The sequence below is a fragment of the Grammomys surdaster genome, unplaced genomic scaffold (assembly GCF_004785775.1).
Source record: "Grammomys surdaster isolate TR1022 unplaced genomic scaffold, NIH_TR_1.0 145, whole genome shotgun sequence".
Lineage (NCBI taxonomy): Eukaryota > Metazoa > Chordata > Mammalia > Rodentia > Muridae > Grammomys > Grammomys surdaster.
Window position 1 is genome coordinate 4,756,534 of NW_021604603.1, and position 18,020 is coordinate 4,774,553.

At 49.5% G+C, this 18,020-nt stretch overlaps 1 protein-coding gene across 1 annotated transcript in view; it reads left to right on the top strand.

The window, feature by feature from the left end:
• Lmod1 (leiomodin 1) overlaps positions 1-17,507 on the top strand; it is a 39,180-nt gene extending 21,673 nt beyond the window's left edge. The window contains exons 2-3 of the mRNA XM_028764726.1: positions 14,545-16,017; positions 16,755-17,507. Of these exons, the coding sequence (XP_028620559.1) occupies positions 14,545-16,017; positions 16,755-16,781 (1,500 nt within the window). The 3' untranslated portion in view covers positions 16,782-17,507. The remainder of the gene's footprint in view (positions 1-14,544; positions 16,018-16,754) is intronic.
• Positions 17,508-18,020: the final 513 nt, after the last annotated feature.

An 18,020-nucleotide genomic window follows, 5' to 3' on the forward strand; every position in this document is an offset into this window, starting at 1 on the left:
GCTGAGTGCTAAAGTGGCTTGTTTGTCTCTCCAAAGAGATTTCCTCCAAAAATGGGGCTTGCTACAAGCTTCCCAGTGTGAGTCACCAGAGCAGTTGGCAAAACAATGGAGCTGCCCCTCCAAGGACATAGAAAGTCTGCCACATAGACTGCAGGCCCAGGCCATAGCCCTTTCACGAATCTCAAATGGAAGCCAGAACAGCTGGCTTGAAAGGTTGCCAGCCCATCCACACCTCACCTTGCACGTCTCACTAGCCCTAGACCACAGAGGCTGTGTGGAAGGAGGGAGGCCAGGGGGAGAACACTTTCTCCCACCTGCCTTCTCTTCTGGTGACTCTGGCAAAATTGCTTCTCCAAGCCAGGTCACCTCCCCCATTCAACACTCCCTGATTGGATATCCTGACTCTTCAAGACTCAAGCAGTCAAGGGTCCCCAACCCCTTTAGCAGAGTGTGTCAACAGATGACATGTTTTAAGAGCTCAGCCACCCCAGCTTGTACATCACTCCTGGTCTCTCCTAAACTGCTTCTGTCCCCATCACTTCCAGAGGCAAGGCAGGCCCAGATGCCCATCTGTGCATATCTGGTCTCTTGCCTATGTGGCCAACGAAGACCATTTCCCTCAGGATCCCACAGCATCATATACCAGGAAATTATCTGGAAAGTGAAAGCAGGTTGAATTTATGTTAACATCAACTCCAATTCTTGTGTTTTGGGACAGGGTCACCCTATGTAGTCCAGGCTAGCTCCAGATGTGTGATTCTCCTACCTCTTTTTTTTTTTTTATTGTTTTTTTGGTTTTCTGAGACAGGGTTTCTCTGTGTAGCCCTGGCTGTCCTGGAACTCACTCTGTAGACCAGGCTGGCCTCGAACTCTCAAACTCAGAAATCCGCCTGCCTCTGCCTCCCAAGTGCTGGGATTAAAGGCGTGCGCCACTACCACCCGGCGGAACTGAACTTTTAACTGACTGAGCCATCCCTCCAACTCCCAAATTTTATTTTATTTTTTTTATGGATTAAGCTATCCAATGATAATTTTCTGTTTTAGTGAATAGCTTGACTTTTTGTTGACGAGATTCCCCCATCATAAAAGTACTTCAGATATTAAACATAGGTTGGAAAAGAAACAGTGACATTGTTACTTTGTGTCATATTCCAAAGTACTGCCCTGAATGACAAGTCTAGACTGACTCCCCTCTCTTTACCAGCCAGAGCTCACCAAGAATCAAAGGGAAAAGCTTGGGAAAGGGTGGGAATAGCCCTGCAAAGGCCTAGTGTCTCTAAGCTGCTCGCAGAGCAGAGCTGGGGAATTATGGGTGCAGGGAGGAAGGATAGGCAGGCCCTGAAAGGGCCCTAGTCAGTGCCAGGTGGGGAGGAGGCTGGGCATCTACATCTGAACTTGAGGGCAGCTGGGGAGCCATTGTCATGCTTAGGCAAAGACCTGAGAGATATGTGCCTCAGAAAGGCCTAGTGGCTGCAGTATCCTGTAACTGGGGACAAGGTTAAAACTGGGGACAAGGCTGTCATCCTAACCATATGAGAGGAAGGGTAGCCTGGACCAAGAGAAGTGTTACGGAGCATCTGACCTGTATGGGGAGATGAGGGAATAAAGAGCTCTGGTATGAAATAGGATCATTTTCCAGCCTCCCGCCTTTGGGCCACTGGTTGGGCAGAAGGGGAAAATGAGTACGGAGAGATCCACGTGACCACCATTTCTCCTCTCCTTCACCAGCAGAGCCCAACACTGGGTGTATAGAGGAACTGTGGGGCGCACAGTAGGTAGGGAGGCAAGAGCTGATGGGTCCACGATTTGAGGTGTTTAGGGTACACAAACCAAGATGGTCACTAAACAGTTAAGTACAAGCTTCTGGATCTGTAGTGCTATGTGGCCCAGAGACAGAGCTTTGCCAGGCATTGAAACATATAATACAAGTGAAGGGGGTGGAAGGGGGGCGGGGAGCTGAAGAGGTGGCTCAGCAGTTAAGAGTACTTGTTGCTTTTGCAAGGGGACCTAGAGTCTGTTCCTAGCACACACGTGGTGGTTCACAACCATTTGTAAGTACATTCCAGGGGATTCAGAAGTCCTCTTCGGATCTCCCAAAGATGTTGCACATACATACATGCAGGTGAAACGTTCATGAACAAAAAAATGAAATAAATGTTTAAAAAACATATACATAAAATAGCACACACACACACACACACACACACACACGCCTGAGAATGGCTAAGTTACCAGGAAAGAGGGTAGGAATGTGAAATTTGATCAGGCAACACTGTTGTTAGTGTGTTCAGTGAAGGAAGAGGCACCTTGAGGGAGGCTGAAGAGAACACTAAAGCAAAAGAAAACCATGGATGGAGACCGAGAGAAGGATGAGTGCTAAAAGGAGGCTCTGGTCCTCAGCCAAATGCTACCTACACAATTAAGGAAGGCAAGGAATAAAAGACAGAGATGCTGGCCCAGTGAGAGGGCTCAGCGGGCAAAGGCACTTGTCAGGTGACCTAAGCAACTGAATCCCATCCCAGGAGTGGATGTAAAGGGAGAAGGATGAAACCTGCTCCTGAAAGGTATGTCATCATTCGGATGCGTGCAAGCTATTAATAGTATTTAAGTAAGTAAAATAAAATGTAAAAGATGGAAACCTGCTTTGGCAACAAGAGGGGGAAGCGATCTGGGAGAAACTAACCTCTGTGGTCCAGTCCCCCTGCCCCTCGCCGGGTGCTGAGGGGGAGGCAGGACTGTGTTGGTCTTCGGTGAAAACTTGGGACTCTCTGTAGTTAGAGGCCAGGTGGATCTTGGATAGTAACGTAGGTTGGAAATAGAAACCTGATTTACAGGGGGCTGTGAGCATGTGGATGGTGAGAGTTGAGGAGCCAGAAGAAGGATTCCAAAGGGAGGAGAGATGATAAGCTTAGCCTGGGTCTCAGGACAGGGAGAAGGGGGGATGGGGAGGCGAGGGGGAAAGAGAGGAGCAAGGAGGGGTTTGTAAGTGTGACACAGGACATTAGAAAATCCTACAGTGGGCTTTTTGATCCTTTCTGGAACATAGAGGAGATTCTCTGCAGAGGATAGAGGGGAATGGAACTAAAGGAGAGAGAGAGAGAGAGAAGGGGGGGGGGATTCCAGCAACTGTGAAGAGTTGCAGGAGACCCCATATGGAAACTAGACTGGAAGTAACAGTTGACTTACCCTGTAGCTGCCTCACTGAAGCCCTCATGAATTGAACCAGCCAGCAGGATGGTTTAGTATATTCAGGGTTATTCTGTCTTGAAAGAGAAAGGAAATGATGAGTTGACATTTTTGAGATGTCCACATTTCCTGGGGGGTTTCCTCCATTTAGCAGAACTTACATGTCCTTCTTTTTGTTTGGTTCTTAGAGACAGGGTCGTACTCTGTAGCCCTGCTGATCCAGAACTTGCTATGTAGACTAGACTGGCCTTGAATTTATGTGATCCTCCTCCTTCCCCAGTGTTGGGATTACAGCTGTGTACCTAGCTTTTAAGTGTTGTTCCAGTTTACATATTCCCCAACAACCAGAGTATTGGTAATGGGCTGGGTGAGACTGAGAAAAGTAAGCTTTCTTTGGAATGATGACATTTATAGAGTAGTGGCCCAGAGGAAAGCCACTAGAAAAAGTCACTAATGGAGGATAGAGCTTGGGCAATGTGGTTTGAATATGCTTGGCCCGGGGAGTGGCACTATTAGAAGGTGTGCCCCTGCTGGAGTAGGTGTGTCACTGTGGGTGTGGGCTTTAAGACCCTCATTCTAGCTGCTTGGAAGCCAGTCTTTCACTAGCAGCCTTCAGATGAAGATGTAGAACTCTCAGCTCCTCCTGCACCATGCCTGCCTGCATGCTGCCATGTTCCTGCCTTGATGATAATGGACTGAACCTGTAAGCCAGCCCCAATTATATGTTGTCCTTCTAAGAGCTGCCTTAGTCATGGTGTCTGTTCACAGCAGGAAAACCCTAACTAAGACCGACACAGATCTTAGCCTGAAGCTGAAAAAACTTTGGTTTGGAAAACAAACTTGGTCTCTTTCTAGCTGCACAGTCGTTTGGGATAAAGTGATAAAAATGGAGAATAAAATGGCCGTCAGTTCCTCCCAGTCTCCCACTTCTGGCTCAGTGGGACAGGCTTCCTTGTTTATTGCATTCCTTTAAGGAACATCAGTGGTGGGCTGTCTCTGGGGACTAGCCTGGCTGGCTTAGCTGCCTCTTGGCTTCTACAGCCTTCCTCTGCTTGAGCCGTCTTCAAGGTTACAGGAGAGGGTAGAAAAGAAGCCACAAAAGCAAGGAGGCTTCTCTTTGTGGACTCCAGAAAATCTTAACACATGCCCACCTGGCATTGGACTAGCCTAGTCCAAACCTAGATCCTATAGTTCTGCAGAAGGTACGGACTGATCAGGGACCTTATACCTTGGACCTTGAATGTCCGTCCTTGAATGTCACTTATGGGAGAGTGAGTGGCTGGGCAGAGCCTTGAGTATCTCTCAAGATGGAGTGGAGTTGTGCATATCCATTCCCCCACCCCCGGCCCCTCTGAAGGATGCCCTCATATCCTACCCCTGGCTCAGATTGCCCTGGGCACATCAACCATACAAGCAGGTCACCTCTACTGGGCCTAACCAGTACCAGAGTAAGGCTTGGGGATTGTGGCTCTGAGCCAGGACCGGCGATGCACACTGTGTTCCCAGCATTTGGAAGGCTAAAGAAGGAGGATTTTGAATGTGAGGTTAGTTGGGGCTACATTTCAAGACTCTAGACCAGGCTGAGAGAGCTAATGAACGTGTTTCTCAGACCTACAGCCTCCCTAGGCACAAAGGCAGTAGCATTTCAGAGCTTCTGGTAGTCACTGACTTGTATTCTGGTTCTGAATTTCAAAATTTGCTTATGTATTTGTGTCAGTTCTTTAAGAAATTCATTCAGTGAGTTTTGACCATATTCATGCCTCCCATGACTTCTGTCCATCCCCTTCCTTCCTACCCGACTTCCTGTCCTCTTTTTTGATCCACCCTTCAAGTCTGATTTGTGCTGAAGATTTTGCTGACTTTATTTCACGTGTATGTGTGAGTAACTGCATGTGTGCATGTGCACCATATCTAAGGAAGCCTCTGGAACTGGAGTTACAGATGGTCGAGAGCCTCCATGTGGGTGCTGGGAATTGAACCGGGGTCCTTTGCAAAAGCAGCCATTTAATCACTTAACTACTTAGCCATCTCCCCAACCTTGAACCTTTAAAAAATCTTTTATTACATTTTATTGTTTTCTATGTGAACAAGTGTGCTATGTATGCCACACATATGGAGATCACATAGGAACACATATGGACAACTTTCAGGAGTTCGGTTCTCACCTTCTACCACATCCTGAAAATCAGACTCAGGTCCCCAGGGTTGAGGGTGACACCTGTATGTAGTAGATCATCTTACTGGCTTCAGGGTTTTTGTTTGTTTCGGTTTCTCTGTATAGCCCTGGTTGTCCCAGAACTCACTCTGTAGACCAGGCTGGCCTCAGACTCACAGAGATCCTCCTGCCTCTGCCTCTCAAGTGCTGGGAGTAAAGGTGTGCACCACCACTGCTCACCAGCACTGGCTTTAGTTTTTTATTGTACATTCTCTCTGCTCTCTGTTCTCTCTCTTCCCCTTAAAACTGTCTCAAATAGCCCAGATAGCTAACTTAGAATTTGGTATGTAGCTGAGGCTGGCCTTGGATGTCTGATCCTCCTGTCTCCACCTCCCAAGTGCTGGGGACCACTATGTCTGGCCTACAGACTCTCTTGGCCTTCATCTCCTACACCAGTATCTGGCTTCAGTTAGTAGACATCATCCTCTCAATGAGTCATTCACTTACTCCACCACTGTTAAGCAGCTACTGTGTGCCCCATGCTGTGTGCCCCATGCTGTGTGCCCCATGCTGTGTGCCAGGCAGCCAGTAACTAGTAACATGTACTTAGAGGCCCCGATCCACTGGAAGAGACAGAGAGGGAGAGGAAGGGGCTAATACAAGGGAGGGAGGAAAGGCATCTGTGGGGCAGTGGTACAGGGGGAAGAACTTGGCTAGGGTGACTTCTCCAAAACAGACCTTGGTTTAGGCTCATACTGACTCTGGGTGACAGGAAGACTGAGACCCAGTGAAGGTGGACTGAGAAATGCCTGTGCCAAGGAGCAAAGTTGTGGGGGCGCTGAGAAGGAACAAAAAAGTGAAGCCCAAGAGGGACCCCTCTCCACAGTGGGACTCACTTACCAAGCCTCTTTCTCCTTCAGGAGTCAGCCCCACATCCCTGGTAGCATGGAGCCTCCTCATCCACTTTATCCTGTCTCGCTCTCTGCTCCAGGCATGTCACCTCCTCAAAGGACTTTATCCAGCTCATTTCTGTCAGGCGCCATGCTGTTCCGCCAGCCTGTTCCTCAGCTCACTTGCAGAACCATCCACATTTCCTTTGGGTCTCCTCCTGCAAGTCTGCTTTTCTCATTACTACTCATTGCATTTTTAGCCTCAAAGTGTCTCGTGGAGAAATAGTACGGAACAAACACAGGAACATGACAGACTAAGGCAGTCTATAGTGAGGGCCTTGGGCTGTGGCTCCATTCCTGATGGTGGGCAGTTAGGAACACATGGACATCAGAACTTGGTTCCATCTCTGATGATGGCTGCTTCCTGGTCCTTCCCTCCTGGAAGGCCCCTCCTCTCACTTAGACATGAAATCCAAGGAGGGCTTGCGTCCCTGCTAGAGCATCTAGGCTGACATTTGTGCAGCATCCTGACTCTGCAGAGACCTGTGCCTCATCCATCTCCACCCACAGAGCCCAGACCACTGTTGCTCAAGTGGGCTGACCACAGCAGGACACTGGGATGCCAGCAGGACACCGTGGCTGCCCTGGGCCAGTGATGGTTTGATCTGGATTGGCATGGTAGCCTAGTGATAAAGCTTTTCTCTAGTATTTGTTAGTCCCTGGGTTCCATTCCCAGAACCTTGAAGAAAATGGTCTTCTTACCAAATCCATGCCTGGCCACTCAGCTTATCATTTCCCAGGTAGGCAGGCTTACCTGGGTGTTCAGCATGACCCTTCTGAATGCCCTGAGCTTTTTAAAAGCTGTGTTTAATGGCCTGAAGCCTTTGTAGATAAGGGAAACACACACACACACACACACACACACACACACACACACACAAGTTGTTTGTATAAGTTTCCCAATCAGGTACCCAGGCTGGCTAAGCATAGCTAATCTCTGCTGTAGAAGGGTCATGTGTGGAGGGTCTGCCTGAGCCTGACACTTCCATTTCTGACAGTCTCCTGAGGACTCTTTGAGGATGATGCCCTGGTTGTCATCAGAAGCAAGCACCCAGGGAGCTATTAAGCAGTGGAAATGCCTTGCCAGGTATCCCGTACCCCATCCTCTCCCTTTCTTTCACCCTAGGGGCTGAAAGCTCTCCAGGCAAGGAGTCCTCTGCAGGCTCAGAAAGTACTGGGAAAGGCTGTCTGTCAGTGTAGCTCAGTTGGTAGAGCGCTCGCCTCACATGCACGAGACCCTTTGAGCTACAGCACACCCCGAGCCAGATGTGGCAAAGCACTCAGGAGGTAGAGGCAGGGGGATCAGAAGTTCAAGGTTGTCTTCAGCTACACTGTGAGTTGAGATCAACCGGAACCTACATGAAACTCCATGAGAGGAAGCCCGTGAGGGGCAGCGCTGCAGCCCCACAGCAGATGACGACAAAGCCCACAGGTCCACGTGAGGAGTTCTGTTTTAGGCCCTAATTCTCACAGGGCTTGCTGTACAGTTGGGGTGTGATGGGGATGGGAAACCCTTCCCAAAGCAGCCTGGTCTCATCCCAGCTTCCTAGTAGGCTCCTGGAGTCTGAGATGTAGTCATTTCTTTTTCCATGGGAAAGATCAAATTATAGTTCTCTTGGCCATTGAGTAAGTGTTCAATTTTACCTACTATAAAATTCTAAAACACTTTCGGGGACAAAAGGTCTCAAGTAGGACAAGGGACTGGACCCTAATGATGTCATCATGGCTTCACTGAGCCTCTCTCTCTCTCTCTCTCTCTCTCTCTCTCTCTCTCTCTCTCTCTCTCTCTCTCTTAATTTGAGGCAGGGTTTCTCTGTGTAGCCATGGCTATCTTGGAGCTCACTCTGTAGACCAGGCTGGCCTCGAACTCAGAGCTCTGCGTGTCTCTGCCTCCTGAGTGCTGGGATCAAGGATCAAAGGCAGGCTCCACTACACCTGGCTCCAGTGAGCATTTTTCCTAAGGCTCTCAGAATAGTCACAATGTGTCTCCTTTCCAGCTCTTCTTGGCAGGGGACCTTGACCTGAGTCCTGGCCCCAGAACACAACCAGTTGAGAAACTAGGTGAGGAATCCCAGGGGACCAGCTCTGTTGTGCAGGGGACAAGAGGTTAGAGGACCACACAACTGTATAGAGACACATGTGGAGTTTGCACACGGACCAACTGTATGCAGAACCAAAGGACTTCCATACCTCCAAAGAAAGAACATTTCTAGAACAATCTGGAGTTTTCCCGACAGTGCTGATGGGAGGCAGAGGCTTTCTAGGACAGTAGTGGTACTTCTCAGGGCCATTACCCACAGGCCATCAGGAGAATCTGGAATCTTTACTGTCACTCCAGGTAGAATGAAGCAGGAGCCTGGAGGGAGTTCACTCCCTCTATCCCCAGTAGCCCTGGCTGGGGTGTCTGTTTTGCCCTTCACGCCAGCTTGAAAGGGAACTGTTCTCCCAGGGGATTTGTAGCCAGCTCCTCTCTGCCCTCCCTTTTGCAAACAGATGGCACTGGCAGCTTTGGGGACTTGACTGGGAAGTCATGGGGTAGTTGGGGTGGGGGAGCAAGGGACCAAGGTTTGGGGTTCTGAGAGAATGTATAGGACCAGGATGGAGAAGTGGCGAGGGGCTTGCATTCTGCAAGCAGGACTAGGAGACACTACCATGTGCTTCTCTTGCTTTGCTGGTGAAAGAACAGCCTTGATCCTGGAGGAAGCAGCCAAAAGGCAAGAGGAGACCTGCCATGCTCTAGTTCTCTACACTGAGGCTCCCCGTGCTGTGACAATCCACAGACAACCAAGGTCAACACCAACATTGCTAAGGCCTGGCAAGAACGTCCAACAAAGGCAGAGTGGGAGACCCAGAGCCACTACTCCAATCTAGGGCTCAGGCTGGGGCGATCCTGTTGCTTCCAGTTGGAGAGTCTTCTGGTGCCTCATCTCGATGGGGGAAGAAGCAGATGTGCTTAAATAGGAGGCAGTGGGATCCCAGCTGAGGAGGGTGGTCACTGCAGGCATCCCTGCCATCTAGGCAAGGTGCTGGAGAGGGGCCTCAGAAGCAAAGGCAATTCTCTTCCAGGCTTCCTATGAGCAACTTTCCAGGGACCGTCTACAAACTTGCTCTTCACAGCCGTGTGGGGTCAAGGAGATTCCTCATCATCAGGTGAAGAAAGAGATAGCTAGGTTAGAGTTAGCCTGAGTTAACAGGGCTCCACAGTACAGAGCCCTTGGTTCTTGTCTTCAGTGAGCTCTCATGTCATGGACTTTCAAATAGACAAACCTCTCCTGTTCTTTCCTGTCCTCTCTTGTCCTCTCCTCTGCTGTTGGAACTGGAAATGTTGGCATGGTGGCTTCACTGTAATCAGATATGACTTTACAGGAAGTAGCTTCAAGAGTATCTGGTGATGGGGACAAAGCTGTTTTGTTCACTGAAATCCTCAGGGCTGCTTTTAGCAAACAAGACACCATCACATGGCCATAGGCCTAGAGGAAACAGGTGAGGAGTCGTTTCTCACCTCTGACCCCAGGAGAGGTCCCTTCATGTGTCACAGGCCACCGGAGGTTCTCTATGGTCATCCTTTCCATAGTCTAGTCTCTGTGTGTGACTCTAGCTAGACTCCAGACCCACCCCTCTGGGCTTCCTGTAACCTTTAAGTTTTTCCCAGAAGGAACGATCATACTACCTAGATCCCTCATCTGAAGGCTGATGGACCTTCGTCCTCTTGGGTTCTTTGTTACATTTAACCTAAACTCCTTTTGCTATAAATTATGAAAGGTCAGGTAAGGTCTAGAGATAGCCAACACCGGCAAAAGAATAACCTGTGGAGACCATCCGGATGCACACCATGAATCCTAAAAACAAAATCAAGCCACCAGCCCAGACTCCCTCTCAGATAAGCATAAGGAGGAGGCTTGGCTATGTGCAAGGAGCTGGACTCTGCAGAATCCCAGGCCTGGGAGCAGTCTGTGCTCCTTCTCCTTTTAAGGCAAGGTCTGAGCTCCCAGGGCTGAGCTTGCTCCAACACGCCACAGCCCCATTCATTCCTGGCTATTTGGAGGAAAGCAGTGATTAATCAACCTTTCCCCACCCCCACCCCCTCAGCCTGGTTTACATTTGGTTCTTTTTAAAGGGTTGGCACACACCTCTTGGTAGATCTCAGTCAACCTAGACCCCAGGTCAGGGGTATAACTGGAGGCATGGCAGCTGGTGTCTGATAAGGTCAAAGGTCAGGATGTGAGAGGTCTGGGAAGAGAAGTTAAAATGTAAAGATCAAGTCTTACTTAGGGGGTTCTGAGTTAGGGGTTGCGGATGGGGTGATCTGTGAGGCTCTGTAGGTGGTGTGGCACTCCGGCAAGAGGTGTATGGGGCAGGCAGGAAATACTCTTGTATTGACTTGATGGTGGCTATTGAGATGACAGTTGGGCCTGAGCTCCAGACTGCGTAAGCCTGCCCAGTCCAGCTGGTTATCCTCTCTGTGGAGCTCAGCCTCCCTTGAAGGCAAGCCTGTGACCTGAGCAGTTTGGGCGTCTGGAGACGTGTTTGAGCAGTGAACAGTAGCTGGGCAAATCTGGGGAACAGAGAGAGAAAAGAAGGTAGTAGGCTCTGTCCCAAGTCAGAGCTCCAGAGCTTTGCTCAAGGCATTGTCTGAGCTAGCCCTCTCCACCACGTTCCTGCAATGAAAGGAAGGTGTTAGGGCCCAGTGAGGTGGGATGGGCGGAGTGATTCCCCGGCTAACCTAAGGAGGTCCCTTATAAAGGAGCCCTAAATGGAAAGCTGCCCCAGGTAATCTGATGGGCCAGACTCAGCTCCCTGGGAGCCAGAGTGAGAGAAAAGGGGCTCTGTTCACCATGCTGCTCCAGTGACACACAGTACAGCTGTATTCCCTGGGCTTAAGGTAGAAAGGGGCACAGTCCAAGGCCCTGTCTCCCAAGCCTCCAACCCTTGCCTGCCTATTGTGATTATGGGAAGAAAATAAAACAAAACAAAACAAAAACCTTGGCTGGTCCTTACAAGGGTGTTTACAATGCAGGCAAAACCTCTTCTCTATCCCCTCTGGGAAGGGTGGGAGTAAAGAAGGACTGCATGGCCAGAGAGTGCCATGGACTGTTGCTCCTCCAACCCTGCCTCTCCCTCTTCCTACACTCTATTGTCACACCTGAAAGAAAGAAGCCCTTCTTGATCTCTTTATAGTAAAAAAGAAAAAAAGTGCAGGAAAAGATCTCACACGCATCCCTTAGTGACACAGTTGCTCCTGACTCTCCATCTTACATCCAGTCAAACGGCCTGTGTCATCTACTGCTCCCTCTGCTTCTCCTGTAGGGACGAGAGGCAAGCACTCTGAAATGGGCATAGACTTGCAGAGGAAAGAAGAGGGCTCTGTGTAGGTGCTGGGTGGCCTGTGTAGGTGCTGGGTGGCCTGTGCTGCCTGGAACACTCAAGTCTCTACCACCTGAAGCTGATTCCATCTCAGGGCCTCTCCAGACAACATCGCAGCATCTGTAATCAGAGTAGGGAGTCACAGAGTCCTAGATCCTAACTGTGGTAGGCTGCCCTTAGTGGTTTCCAGGGCTCTGCACAGAGAGAAACTTGTCCCTGGCAAAGCTGCTGCTCTTCCTTCTCCTCCTCCTCTTCCTCCTCCTCCTCCTCCTCCTCCTCCTCCTCCTCCTCCTCCTCCTCCTCTTCCTCCTTTTCCTCTTCCTTCTCCTCCTTTTCCTCTCCCTCCTCCTCCTTTTCCTCTCCCTCCTCCTCCTTTTCCTCCTCCTCCTTCTTCTTTGGATAGGATTTCACTATGTAGCTCTAGCTAGCCTGGAACTCACTACATAACCAGTCTCAAACCAGTCTCAAACTCCCAAGAGATTTGATTGCCTCTGTCTCCCTAGTACTAAAATTAGAGGCATGTGGCACCATGCTTGGCCCTATCAAAATCCTTACTAAACAATAAAGATGACAAAACTGTGGACTGTTAAGGAAGACACACAGTTGATGGAACAGTTCACCTCTATTATGTCTGCCTAATTAATTAGTTCCTTTTTTAAGGATGTGTGTGTATGTATGTATGATGCATGTATGTATCCATGTATGTACATATGTATGTATGTATATGCATATATGTTCATTCAGTGGTACAGAGAATAGAAATTAGAAATATCCTTGGTTGGTAAAATAAAATATTACCAACTCTATCTTGATCATTCCAACATTTTCTCCTTTTGCAAATGTATTGGCTTCAGCTGAGGGTGTAGCTCCGTGGTAGGTGTACTTGCCTATCATGTTTTGATCCTTAGTATAGGTTTGATCCTTAGTAACACACACACACACACACACACACACACACACACACACACCACACTTTTAAAAGTCATTATCCGAAGCCCTTGACTCCCCCAGGGGACAGGCTGGATTAGACAGAAGGATATGAAACACTCATTATGAATGCAGAATGAATGCAAGGGGTGCCAGACACTCAAGGAGTCAGCTAACTGACATTTTAATGTATCTAATGTGTTGTAATTAGTGTGTGTGTGCTTGTGAGTGCACACATGAGTATGCACACACATGCTCAGAGGACAACTTTTAGGAACTGGTTTTCTTCACCATGGGATCTAGGGATCAAAAAATCACCAGGCTTGCATGGTGAGTGCCTTTGCCTCTGAGCCATCTTACCGCCTTCTTTAATGTATATTACAACATAAACTTGGAGCTAGAGAAAGGTTAGTAGCTAAGAGCTCTTGGTGCTCTTGGCCAGGCAGGCATGGTGGTGAACACCTTTAATCCTAACACTTGGGAGGCAGAGGCAGGTGGATCTCTGTGAGTTTGAGGCCAGTCTGGCCTACATAGCAAGTTCCAGGACAGCCAGAGCTACAGAGTGAGCTGTCTCAACATCCAACCCCCACCCCTTTCCAAAAACAAAAAACCAAAGGGCACTGGCTGTTCTTACAAAGTACCCAGGCTGGGTTCCCAGCACCCACATGGGTACTCACAACCTTGTGTGACTCTACTTCCAAGGCTTTCTTCTGCCCTCTGTGGGAACTGCAGGCATGTGGTGTACATATAAGCGTGCAGGCAAACACACATATGTTTGTTTGTTGCTTTTTTTTCTTTTCATTTTGTTTTTCTCATTGTTTTCATTTGGTTTTGTTGTTGTTGTTGTTTTTGAGACAAGGTTTCTGTGTGTATCCCTGACTGTCCTGGAACTCACTCTGTAGATCAGGCTGGCCTCAGATCCACCTGCCTCTGCCTCCTAAGTGCTGGGATTAAAGGTGTGTGACACCATTGCCCAGCATAAATAAGTCTTTTATAAAATATTTTTATGGTATCTTATGTGTATAGGCATTTTGCCTGCGTGTATATCTGGATACCACTTGCATGCCTGGTATCCAAGGAGACCAAAGGAGGGCATCTGAAGTAACACGCGGTTGTTAGATTCCATGTGGGTGCTGGGAATTGAACCTGGGCTTTCTTTTTTTGTTTGTTTGTTTGTTTGTTTGTTTCAAGACAGGGTTTCTCTGTGTAGCCCTGGCTGTCCTGGAACTCACTCTGTAGACCAGGCTAGCCTCGAACTCTCGAACTCAGAAATCCGCCTGCCCAACCTGGGCTTTCTTAATCCCTGAGCCATCTGTCCAGCCCAACAAGTCTTAAAAAAAAAAGATAAATGCAAACAAACTATAGTGATAAGCATTTAACACTATAAACAGGATATTAAACAGGACAGTAGTTTTCTGGCAAAAGTGGTTTTCCTCAGTTTACCATGTGTGTACCAGGAAACTAAATTTTCACCCATGACTGAAAAGGTCTAAGATGCTCTGTGGAGGAGCTGATATCTGCAGGTTTTTAGGTGCACATGGCCCAAATCTAAGGCCATGAGTCTGATGTCAGTCTGCTCTCTTTTTTTTTTTTTAAAAGATTTATTTATTTTATTATGAGTACACTGTAGCTATCTTCAGACACACCAGAAGAGGACATCGAATCTCATTATGGATGGTTGTGAGCCACCATGTGGTTGCTGGGATTTGAACTCAGGACCTCTGGAAGAGCAGTCAGTGCTCTTAACCGCTGAGCCATCTCTCCAGCCCGTCAGTCTGCTCTCTTGAGGCCAGAACTCAGTCCTACCTCTACAGAACTCAACCCAGGAAGGCCACCGATCTTCCCCAAATTAAATGTCCTTCAGAAGGGCACTTAGACAAGCCCTCTCTGGCTGGTCCATGCATGCACTCCCTCCCTCTGTGGCCAGTTCTGCATGTTTATTTTTCTTTTCTGAATTCTTAGGAAAGCAAGCAAGTGGGAAAGAAGACAGATGCCAAGAACGGAGAGGAGAAGGACAGTGATGCCAGCAGAAAGGCCCTAGACTCCAGACAGGAGTCAAACCTGGGCAAGGAGCCGAAGAAGGGTGTTTTAAAGAAAAGCTTCTCCAGGGATCGAGAGGAGACCGATGGTGGCAGAGGGGGTGAGAAGCCCAAGGAGGAGAAGGTCATCAGGGGTATTGACAAGGGCAGGGTCAGGGCTGCGGTGGACAAGAAGGAGGCTGGGAAGGATGGCAGAGAAGAAAGAGCAGCCTCCATGAGGAAGGAAGAAGAGAGGACAGAGAATGTCAGGAACGCAGGCTTGAGCAGAGACAAAGACAAGAAGAAAGAGGAGGTGAAGCCAACAGCAGAGAGCAGGAACATAGTTGGGAGCCGGGAGGACGGGAGGCTGAAAGAGTCAAGTGAGAACAAGAAACCAGAGGATGAGGGCATAGGCTGTGGGGGCAGAGACTCGAGAAAGGAGGATGAGAAAGTTAAGAACGAAGAAAATCAACCTGATAAGGGAGTCAGGGAAGAGAGCAAGCCCAAAGCTCCAGAGAAGCAGCCCCCCAGTGGTCCCAGCAAGCCCTCTGATGGGCAAGCCAGAGCAGAAGAGGAAGCAGCTCCCAGTATATTTGATGAACCTCTGGAGAAAGTGAAGAGCAACGACCCAGAGATGACCGAGGTGAACGTCAACAACTCAGACTGCATCACCAACGAAATCCTAGTCCGCTTTACTGAGGCCTTGGAGTTCAATACTGTGGTGAAGGTGTTTGCCTTGGCCAATACGCGGGCTGACGACCATGTGGCCTTTGCCATTGCCATCATGCTGAAGGCCAATAAGACCATCACCAGCCTCAACCTGGACTCCAATCACATCACTGGCAAAGGCATCTTGGCCATCTTCCGGGCCCTCCTCCAGAACAATACGCTGACAGAGCTGCGATTTCACAACCAGAGGCACATCTGTGGGGGCAAGACTGAGATGGAGATTGCCAAGCTGCTCAAGGAGAACACCACCCTGCTCAAGCTGGGCTATCATTTTGAGCTGGCTGGACCCCGGATGACTGTTACCAATCTGCTGAGCCGAAACATGGACAAGCAGCGACAGAAACGGCTGCAAGAGCAAAAGCAGGCCCAGGAAGCCAGTGGAGAGAAGAAGGACCGGCTGGAGGTACCCAAAGTCGGGACTCTGGCCAAGGGCTCCCCCAAACCTTCACCCCAGACATCTCCAAAGCCCGCTCCAAAGAACTCACCCAAGAAAGCAGGTGTTCCAGCAGCCCCGCCTCCTCCTCCCCCTCCACTGGCCCCACCCCTTATCATGGAGAATCTAAAGAACTCACTCTCGCCAGCTACCCAGAGGAAGATGGGAGACAAAGTGCTCCCTGCCCAGGAGAAAAACTCACGTGACCAGCTCCTGGCTGCTATCCGTTCCAGCAACCTTAAACAGCTGAAGAAGGTAAGTGGTGGTGGACTTGGCTAGGGGGCTGGGGACAGTCCTAGGCTTGTAGGAGAAGGCAGGGTACAGAGAGAACACACACAGAGGAGCCCATGTCAGGCTGCAGGGCCTCAGACTCCTAGGGCCTGTCAGCCATCCAGCCTCCAACAGGCCATTTCATCTCTCTTAGAAGGAAGGTCTTTTGCTTTCTTTAATGCTCCCAGTTCTCTGCCTTCTCTGCCTGGAGTGAAACCCGCCTCCCCAAGGAAAGGAGACGTGACCTCTATATATGCAAGGCTGCCATAGGTCCTGGGCATGTGGCCTTTGTTTTTTTTTTTGTTTTGTTTTGTTTTTTTTGTTTTTTTTCATCATTCTTCAACGGAACAGACTTTAACTGGTAGTTCTTTTAACTACCAGTGCCCTGGACACAGGACTGTCTCTTGATTCTCACATCCTGGCCTCCCTGCAAGTCCCACATGAGTGACAGAGCCCAGAATCATTTGGCTTCCCTCACCAGCATTTGTGACTAAAGACTAAAGCATAAAGGGAAGTCAGCTGTGATCCAGAGGCTGCTTACTGACATCTGGCTTTCACAGAAAGGAAAAATGTTCCCTTGCAGCCAATGCCACATACATTCACCCCACAGACACATCCTGAGGTGTTCGCACAGTGTCCTTTTGCAGGGAAGGAAAGTGAGTTAAACTCTAGGATACCATGTTGGACTCCCTGAGCTAACCCATCTCTGCTTTGCCTTACAGGTAGAGGTGCCCAAGCTGCTTCAATAGGACAGGCAGCCAGGCACTGGTAAATGCCACGACTGTCTAGACTCTTGTCCCAGGGCTACACAGACCCCCGCCACCCCACCCTGGCTGAGCTGTTGCAGCTGTCCCTATCCACCATGGGAGAGCTCGAGACCTGGGCCATGCTCGAGGGAGGACACCTCATCTCTTCTCCCTTTCCTTTTCTTGTCTCTGAGGCTCTTCAAAAATTGCTTTGAAACCTGGAGCTGAAGTATTGGGACAAGAGGAGTTCTTTACGCACGTCACAGAGAGAAGATGGCACTGCCCAGAGCCCATGTAGCAGGCATGCTGCCAAAGGCTTATGATGCAGAAAAGATGTCTCCCAGGGACCACATATGGACCCCCAGCCTCACTGCCTCCAGGGCCAGGATTCAGGCCTCTGAGGAGCCCTTGGGGCAAAGTTGCTGGGCCAGTGGCACTCTATGGGACAGTGGTAGAAGGACGGAGGACATGGGAGTCCAAAGGCAGAGCAAGAGGGCTGGGGATGCTACAAACCTCCATCTGATATGCCTGGGCAGCGGGCATGGTTGGACAGTGCCTGAGAGAGGGTGGGCTCCAGTTGGGAGTAGAAAGACAGATAGGCGCGGCAGCTGGACCTGAAGGGTTGATGCCAAAGCAGATGTTTTTTTCACATCACCTGCTGCTGTATAAATAGCTATATATCTGTTTTTCCATAAGATTTTGATAATATATACAAACCTTTAGCTGCAAGTGGCTGTACCTCACCTTTTTCATGTGTTAATGGTCCTAATGTTCACCCAGGTTCCCTAGAAGGCCTCCAGAAGCTCAGGGTCCCTGCCAAACCATTCAAGGTGATCGTAGACATCATCCTTAGAGTCCATGTACTGCAGAAAGGGCAGTATGGGGGAAAGCTTGAACTCTTGAGACAAACTCCTGACCTGGGGTTCCAGGTCTGTTCCTCAGTCAGTCTCTCTGCCTCATATGTGTGCCCAGAGCTGTCCTCAGGGGCAGAGAGTCACACAGGGCCTTGGGATGGCTATATTAGGCACGTTCAGGGATGATCATTCCGTGACTCTTCCTACTGTAGGCGTGGGGCCAGTGCTTCACACTAGTTACAGGCCAAGGAAGGCTGAGTGAGTCAGAGTGACTCAGGGAGGAGAGCTCCTACACCAGTGTGACTTATGGTCGGAGGTACCTCTCACCCCCAGCACGCCCCCGCTGGAGACAGAGCCATCACTGGGGGTACATGGAATGCTGTTCCAA